Source organism: Sander vitreus, chromosome 16 (assembly GCF_031162955.1).
Source record: "Sander vitreus isolate 19-12246 chromosome 16, sanVit1, whole genome shotgun sequence".
Lineage (NCBI taxonomy): Eukaryota > Metazoa > Chordata > Actinopteri > Perciformes > Percidae > Sander > Sander vitreus.
Window position 1 is genome coordinate 9,090,365 of NC_135870.1, and position 9,206 is coordinate 9,099,570.

Genomic DNA, 9,206 nt, shown 5'->3' on the forward strand with positions numbered 1-9,206 from the left:
AGCACTGGCTTAATTAAAAAAGAGCAAAGTATAAATAATTGAGAAAAATGGATGGCTAAATTGTTGCTATACATTTTAGAAGTCAGTAATATGCAATTGTCCACAAGGTGGCAAAACACTGCAGTGTATTATACAGAATTAACTGATACAAATATCTCATTTCCCTATACTATAAAGATCCGAAATTATGAATATTTCCAGCAATAGTAAAGGTACAAATCATGAAGTCATGTCAAATCTATCTTCAAACCAAGAGGAGCAATGTGGACACTTCTGTTTTCTGTTGCCAGTGTTAGGTTGGCGGCAACGGTAAATAAAGTGTGACATTTGATGCAGGGCTCTCATTAATTATTATGTTTTTTTAAACCTACTTAGACCTTGACAAAGTAAGTAGACTCTACTTACTTTTTTGGAGTAGTTGGAGAGATGCAAGAGAGAAAGCTTTGGAGTGATTCAATGTTAGGCCAGAGGAGGGCGCACAACTCTTTTTGTAGTTTTACTAAACCAAACCTTGTAACTCTGTCTTCTTATTGTTACAGTGAGACATGTTAAATCTGAGGAAATGTACTTGTTTGTATTTCTTCTCAATTAGATAAATGTAACTGCCCTCAAAACACAACCAAGGGACATAATCAATACACACCATTTTAAACATCACTGCTTTGCCAAAACTTTTAGAATTGTTTTGAACATTCATTGTTCCTTGACATAGCTACAGTACTGTATATCACAGGATTATCCATTTATCTCCTTGAAACAATTAATACATCTTTATCTTTAGTCAGTATTGATGAGGTTTGGAGGCATTGAAACATGCATGCTCAATATCTTTGCTGTTTACTTTGTGTGTCCTGTTTTGCCAGTCTGTGTGCACTTGTCATTTGTTGCTGACTTTATGTGAGATGGAAAAAGCCTGTTAGTTTGTCTGCTGTGTGTAGGGGTGAGTACTGTATACTATTTATTTCTGCTCTTTCTAGCATTAATCCAGTGATAATACACCAACTCAAAAATAGGTCATGGCGCTCCTCTAATCCTCTTCTTCTAGGCTGTTTGCTTGTTTTGATATATTGACAGTTACACAATATTTATTTTAGAGTTTCTTTACTTGCATGAAAAGACAGCAAACATAGGCAGTGTAAGGTATGATTAGTGTTATTTGCTTTGTAAGAAACTGGACATTATATGACATGTAATATATAGCCTATATTAATTAAGTAATCATTAAAAATACATATTTGTATTCATTGTATTTTTTGAATGGGTACAGTTCGCAGCTTTAATGTGGAGTGTTGGCCTTTTGTGTTTTATGTTCATTCAATAATTCTTCACTATGGGAAAAATATCTCATTTCCAGTGTTCGGCTGGGATTGGACGGCTCCTCCGCTGCCGGAGCGCGCTTGAACAGAGAGCTCCGTTCACTATTGGTTAGACAAGTGTCTGGGGCGTTTCACTGGGACTGCCCGGTTGTGTCCGGGTAAGATGGCGTTGGAAGAGCAGTGCTCGGTACCACCTCAATGGCGGTCCATATCTCTGACACACGTAGAGTTCCCGGAGGGTACGTAAACTCAACGTTTTTCTCTAACTACTAAAGATGCTAACCACCAGCAACTTTGTAATTTTCGAAGACTGCGTGGATTTGCTTGATACTGAATGGACACGGCCGTTGGTGATACTGCCAAATAGTGAGACGATGTAAAACGTCGTGCACAGCGGGGAATGTAACCCGGACTGCAAAATTGTGAGACAGCGCCGCATGCGCAGTTGGCGCTAATGTCCACAATGAAGGCTAGTTAGCCCGTTAGCTGTCTTAATATCGGCTTTGATATTAACTCTCAAGGATTACGCGAATATGCCGCGTCCTGTAGGAATTATTCGACTAAATTTAAGCATCCTGAACAGCAAAAATTTTTATGAGTGTGGTGGAAATACAAGCTATTTCACCTTAAAACATTGTAGCCAGGACTACGGCTAACGTAGTAGCTAGCTCTTGGCCTCATTATGATTAGTATAACTAGCATAAACCACATGCACCGAGCTGACCGAATTAACAAAATAAAATAATAGGGTAAAGTTATGTTTGTTAGATGATTGCTTGGCTACTCCACCACAGCAGCTTCCTACATGTACTCGCAGTTAAATATTTCAACCATCCGGGTTCACTGAGTACTTTAAAGTGTTACTCCCACCAGTACTAGCTAAGTGACTTTACTGGGGTTTATGTTTAACGTTAACGTCATAACTGTGTCTCTATGTTTTTAGGTGATCTGACGGGACAAGTGCTGGCCTACATCAGTCTCCTACCCATAGCAATCCTTGTGGGATTTGTTACACTCATAGTGTTTAAACGGGAGCTGCACACGGTGAGTTCTGCACATGCACTTTTAGTTTAAGAAAGAGCATCAATTTTAAATTCAACTTGTTATGCTGTTATTGTCCCACAGGAGCCCAAATAAGTTGTGTCAGGCAGGCCAGATGTTTGTAAGTGCTCACATAACCTGGTCATTTTTTTATTTATTTTTTTACAGATTTCCTTCTTTGGTGGGCTCATCCTGAATGAAGCGGTGAACTGGCTGCTGAAGCACATTCTCAGAGAGCCGCGCCCATGTGCAGGTGAGTGAAGGAATAAGTTGTTAACTTTATAGAGACTGTAGTGGGTGGTGTTGGGCAACATTGCAAAAACATTCCAATAGCCAGAAAAGCTTCTTCTGATATTAATCAATGAAGTTTCAATGAGATGATCTCTTTTTCAACAGAGAGAAAAATATCTATTGTATAAATACAATATAAAGTGTGTGTGTGTGTAAAAGACAAACATGATTTACATACACAATAGAGACGTGTTCCATGTTAGAGAAAACAATCAAAGTGGCATTCAAAACAATTCAAATAGAAATAAATATGCAAATATTCTTTATATATTTTATATTATGAATTTTTATTATGCATCTGGGATTATATATGTATTAAGGGTTGTGTGTATTGGGCTGTCATTTTATTGGACCATGAGTCTGTAATAAAAGTCTTATTATTATGGATTGTGGTATCGCCCAACCCTAGCAAGATATTGAAATATAATTAAGTAATGAGAGCTGCCCACTTTAGTTTTAAACTTTTAAAATATTGGTTCTATGTTTATATGAAGATGTACTCCATATTTTAAATGTATATATTTATATTGTCTTTCTGCAGGAGCTCACACAACTCTGCACACAGAGTATGGGATGCCCTCCAGTCATTCCCAGCTTATGTGGTTCTTTGTTGTTTACTTCTTTCTGTTCCTTTATTTAAGGTAAGCTTGTTTCTTTTGGGTGTTTGGAGAGGTTTAAGGGGGAAAACATGTAGCTGTGCAATTGGAAAAAAAATGCAGCAACTAGCTAAAGTTTAATGTGAACAAACTAATACAAAAATACAGTTCTGCAATTGAGTTGGGTATTTAAAATAGAAAAAGTAAAACAAATAGTTTTACTGGTATGTTTCCTGCAATGTTGTCATGCAAACATGCATTGTATCACTGATTTAATGACATCATATTCACGTCAAGCAAGCGTATTATTCATATTGGCATCTGTGATTTACTGGTTTATTCCTGGGCATGTATTTTATTATCACATTTTTGATTATCGCTTATTAGATGCTTTCACTCCACCTTTCTTTGAGGTAGATGTCATGGTGTGAACTCATGCTGGTCTTTCTTTTCAGAATGCATCAAACGAACAATGCTCGATGTGTGGACCTGCTGTGGAGACACATACTGTCCATCATCCTGTTGGGCGTGGCCTTATCAGTCTCATACAGCAGGTAAGGCTGCAAGTAATTATTTATTAATAATAATAATAATTATTATTATTATTATTATTTTCTATAAAATGTCAGAAAAAAAGCAAAAAATGCCCAATCTTTTTTTTGTTTTGTCTGACCAAAAGTCCAAAACAATTATCAAAATTGTACTTGGAATCTTCTGCCAACTGAATAATTGATTAATCGACTGATCGCTTCAGCTTTTTATTTTTTATTTTTATTTTTTTATATAAAAGTGAAGCCCATTAAATCATGGCATTGCTGACCATGTCCAGTATTGTTTGCTCAGTGCAGGGGGACAAGAACACTGAGAATATTGTTTGGCTGACCAGTCTGTTCTCACGGTTACAGAAAAAGCCAAATGTAGCTATTTCCTGTGTACTATCTGAAGTGCATGCTTCTGGACAATTTATGTTTTCTTGAACATTGTTTTTTCTCTCTCTCATTCTCAGGGTCTACCTGTTGTATCACACCTGGAGCCAGGTTTTCTATGGCGCTGTGGTCGGTAGTACGATTGGCATAATCTGGTTCTTTTTCACTCAAGAGGTGCTGACACCATTATTCCCCAAAATAGCAGCGTGGTAAGTAGTGCTCTCATTTCTCTGCCTCCTCCTTGTGTCTGAGGGGAGGATGATTCGTCCTCAGCCTGGATGAGTGGATAAAACTAATCTTTAATTGCTACTCTAATAATTTGTTCTTTCAATGTTTTCACAATTTATAGGCCAATATCAGAGTACTTCCTGGTGCGAGACACAAGCCTGATCCCCAACATCTTATGGTTTGAGTATACAGTGACCAGATCAGAGGCAAGGTAAGTTGCCACACCACCACTTCTATCATTGTTAAGGCCCGGTCACACCAGAAAGTGGCACACTGAATTGCCTACTCGTCCTTGAGGCGTAGGCGGTGCTAGAGGCTTGGTGACATAGTGAGTTCTCGCAGGGCTAGTTGGTGAAGTACTGTAGCTTGTAAGCTAACATGTCAGCACTAGTCAGTCACAATAGCTGCCCAAGCTTCTTTCTGTTTTTTTCCCCCGTTACTGTGTCATTTACTCCCCCTCGAGATTATACATCATTTCATTCAACAGAGTCATAAAGGAGGGGAAAAAAACTCTAAGGTAGCTAGTCTGCTTACAGTCAGTTAGCAAGCTTTTGAGCTAATTTGCTAATGAGATTCTCACAGTTTAAGTATTTGTACTAGAGCTGTAATTGGCCCTTAAAAGTTAGGCCCGAAAAGGACCAAGCCTGACAGAATTTGGCCCGAGACGAGTACATTTTGAGCTGTGACCGCTGCCTCCAAGGCACCTAACCATAACCATAACTAGTGCCTAATCCTAGTGCCTTCCAGGCAGCACTGCCTGGAAGGAGCCGTTGGGGGCAAAAAACACAGAAACACATTTTGATGGACAGCTTTTTAAAAGCCCGAACCCTTTTACAGCCCGACTGTACAAAAGGCCGTCTATCAGCAGTGATTAGAGTGCATGTCAGAGAATAGCGCGGACACACGCTTCACACCGCGAGCGGGCACATGCACCACTCGGCGGAAAAGGGAGAGAGAGAAAATTATTTATTCATGACTAATGTAGGCTATAGGTCACTTGGAAGTTGGAACAAAGAAGTCCTCCAGAGGCCAGCCTCCGTTTCACCTCCTCATCCATTTTCACGCTAATCGAAACGCTTCACCTGACTGCTCAATTACCGCGGAACCTGGAGTGCAAGCCCGAGCCCGTGTAAAATGATAGAAATTAAGACCGAACTCATCGGGTTCGGGCAAAGACCTTCAGCTCTAAGTTGTACCACGCACTGTCTGCAAACCATGCCTCTGCCGACGTACGAACTGCTCTATAACAGAGGAGTTAATGCATGGCGCAACACAGTTAAATAAGCTACAATAGCTTTCTCCATTACTTTGCACTTTACGCAAAAGAAATGCGTGGATTTACTTTGTCCCCGCTAGCGAATCCACTGCACGCTGCGATGCCATTGAAATTAACTGAATTTCTGTCTTTTAAATGCTGGAGTGACTGGGCTTTTTACTTTCTTTGAGACTTTTGCTTTGTGTTTTGTGACTACATTTTTTGGGGGCTTTCTTCTTTTAGGAACAGACAACGAAAGCTTGGAACAAAACTTCAGTGATCGACACAGTTCTTCTGTGAAACTGGGTTCAGGACGACGCACACACACACACACACAAACACAAACAAACAAATGCTCAACAAAAACACACTGGAGAACCATATTTTGGACTGACGTGGTTGCTGGGAGTAAAGGGCAAAAAAACGTTTACAGGTGGCGAAAGAGTGCCTGGACCTGTCCCGGAGCCTACAGCCTGAGCAAGTCCGTCCACACGCCTCTCCTTCTTGTACAGCTTGCCCAAAATGCTCTTCAATGCATGCAAGACTGTGCAAGAGGCATACTATTTAATGATAGATTAATATATATATTTTAACTATAAGCGCACGCTGACAGTAACGGTGTACTGTAAGAGATTCATGGAGCCTAAAAAGGAGGCTTTGGTCAAGTTTCAAACAAATTGGTTGACTTCATTGCAGCATGTATTTAGTGATTCCTTTTTTAAAATATTCTGATGAATAGCTGGTGGGGAGGGGGGTTGGTTATGGCTAGGTTCGGGGTATATGGAATTAACCATTTTTCATTGTTATATAATAGAAAATGAACAATTTCTAAAATTGGTTATGATGTAATATAAACGAAAATTTGCACTTTGTGAAATTTACAAGTTAAAAAAAAAAAATACGACTAACACTAGTTAAATGTTAAGACCCTCCCCCTCTTTTCCCTCATCAGTCTTTGCTTTGTGTCTATGACTGTCAGTCCTAATATATGATTCCAAAGCTGATCTGCAAGCAGTGTAAATTTAATCTGTACAATTGAGCATCGAGGTTGTGCTTTCTGTTTATATCCACGTTTGAGGATTATGAGACTGAATCGGAACATCAGGTTTCAGTTATTTTCATTGTTGAACACACTTTGGACTGAGGTGGTGTTTTCTTAATGCTTCACACACAGTAGCAGCCTGGGAACAGGATTCTGGGAATCACTTTTCTTTTATTCATTCAGTGTCTTGTTTTCTGCTGCTGCAGAGAAGTGTTTTTCTTTTTACCTGCATTTCCAAGATAACATTCCATATCATTTAGTGAGAAAACATACATAAAGACTGCTGAGGGGATATGTTTTCTTTTTGTATTATTTTTGAAGAAAGGAAAAAAAAAAAAAAAAAAGCCTCAGGTCAGTCGTAGCATGTGATTATGCTTAATGCCTCACAGCCCACGGCAGCTAATGGTGACAGCTGTCATGTGAGGATCTGAAGCTGATTTAAAACTGTCATATCATTTGCTCCACAAAGGGAAGTAGTTCTCTTAGGATTTTTTTTCTCCATGTGTAACCTATATCAGGCTGAATAAAAATGTGTTTATGTACAAGAAATGGTTCAAGTGTCATGCTTTGAAATACAGTGGTGTGTTTTTTTTAACTTTGTAACGCGTTTCCTGTTGAGCAAATGTGGCATTTGAAAGACTGATTTACTTCCTTGCTGGATTTTCCACTGATGTGCATCAGTCAGTGTAGTGTCTGTTTGGTGGCAGCTGGGCTGTTATCACTGTCTCAGATTATTTGTCCTGGTGCATCACTGACTCCAAAAAAGCAGAGGGAGATAACATGTAGTGATAGAAATACTGATGAAGAATTGCATAATGCAGGTGTCATGGTAATAAACTATCACAGCCTTTTAAGAATTATTGCAGTGATGCAATGGGAGCTAATAAAAACATGCAAGTAGGCTGTAATGACACTGGGCACACAATGAATGTTATGCATTAAATGCAGCTCAGAAATGCTGATGACTATAAGCAGGTATAATGTTTAGTCAAGTCATTTTATTTGTATAGCACATTTAAACGAAACAACAGTTGACCCAAAGTGCTTCACAGGTAGAGCAGGGAAGGCAGAAACGGTATGCCTTAAAGATACATAATCAAGTGTGCAAGGTTCCATGAATATAGTTAGGCAAAGGTAAAGTCAAATAATGTAACATAGAATAAAACAATGGAACAAAAACAAAAAGTTAAAAAGTTGAGTTCAGTTCATAGCTCTGAATCATAAAAAAGGAGTTAAAAGCAAGAGAGTAAAAATGCGTCTTTATGTTTGTTTTAAAACAAACAAAGACAATTTTGGCAATTGTGTTACAGCATTTGATATGGGGTGGGAGGGAATTCCAGAGTTTGGGGGCTACTACAGAAAAGGCTCGGTCTCCTCTGGTTTTTAGGTGTGTCTGGGGGATGATGAGGAGTTGTTGGGTTGTGGACCTGAGTGACCTGGCGGCGGAGTAAGCGGACAGGAGATCAGAAATATACGGAGGGGCTTGACCATGGAGTGCTTTAAAAACAAAAAGTAAAACTTTAAAATCAATTCTGAATTTCACTGGCAACCAATGAAGCTCAGCTAAAACGGTTATGTGGTCATACTTTTTGGTGCCAGTGAGGAGTCTTGCAGCTAGCCCTGCACGATTAATCGTTATAAAATCGCGTAACACTTTACAATAAGGTACACAAAAAAATAGGTTACTGTTTTCAAAAGGGTAGTTACCCTTTTTCAGAAGGGTAACGAATGATTAGTTACCCTTCTGAAAAAGGGTAACTACCCTTCTGAAAAAGGGTAACTCATCATTCAAAAACAGTAACTACCTATTTTTTTTGTACCTTATTGTAAAGTGTTACCTAAAATCGCGATCTCGATTCACCCTGTTCACAATTTAATTTTTAAATAACTTAGATTTTTTTTGATAAAAACAATTATATATATATATATTTTTTTTATGACTTTGATTCTCATTTAATTTTATGAGCCGACTGCGTCACAAACGCTACTACTTTATTCTGTGAGTTTTAAACACAGACTATAAAAAAGGTTTTAAAGTGCTCCCAAGCGCTGCAGTGCTCTCCCTTCTCTTCATTGAAGCCTCTGTGTTTACAGGCTTGTGGTGATGCGCAATGTGCTATAGGTGCCAAAAAAAATCTATGTTTGGTACTGCCAATTTGTTTTGTTTTGTCATGGTTCATGTGTGCAATAAACATTACACTCATGAGAAAAAATTCGTGGCAGAGAATCGTGAAATCAATTCTAAGCTAAAAAATCGTGATTCATATTTTTCCCCGAATCGTGCAGGCCTACTTGCAGCAGCATTCTGGACTAATTGGAGTCTGTTTAAATTATATTGGGTTAGGCCTGTGTATAGTGAGTTGCAGTAGTCTAAACATGAGGTAATAAAAGCATGAATGATTGTTTCAAGATCATTCTTAGATAAAAAGTATTTCAGCTTGGCTACTGCTAAAACTACCTTTCACAACAGAGCTGACTTGTTTATTCAAATGAAGAGAGCTGTCAAAGAGA

General features: G+C 38.7%; 1 protein-coding gene across 1 annotated transcript; it reads left to right on the forward strand.

The window, feature by feature from the left end:
* The first annotated feature begins 1,444 nt into the window (after positions 1-1,444).
* On the forward strand, positions 1,445-7,244 carry dolpp1 (dolichyldiphosphatase 1). Its single transcript, XM_078271818.1, has 8 exons — positions 1,445-1,555; positions 2,260-2,360; positions 2,526-2,610; positions 3,190-3,289; positions 3,700-3,798; positions 4,251-4,379; positions 4,520-4,609; positions 5,897-7,244. The coding sequence occupies exons 1-8, from the start codon at positions 1,480-1,482 to the stop codon at positions 5,931-5,933; spliced, it is 717 nt and encodes a 238-aa protein (XP_078127944.1). The 5' UTR covers positions 1,445-1,479; the 3' UTR covers positions 5,934-7,244.
* The last annotated feature ends 1,962 nt before the right edge of the window (positions 7,245-9,206 follow it).

Coding starts and splice junctions, on each gene's coding strand:
- dolpp1 (XM_078271818.1), top strand. CDS start 1,480: ATGGCGTTGGAAGAGCAGTGCTCGGTACCACCTCAATGGCGGTCCATA. Junction 2,611..3,189: donor AGAGCCGCGCCCATGTGCAG/GTGAGTGAAGGA, acceptor GTCTTTCTGCAG/GAGCTCACACAACTCTGCAC. Junction 4,610..5,896: donor GTGACCAGATCAGAGGCAAG/GTAAGTTGCCAC, acceptor TTCTTCTTTTAG/GAACAGACAACGAAAGCTTG.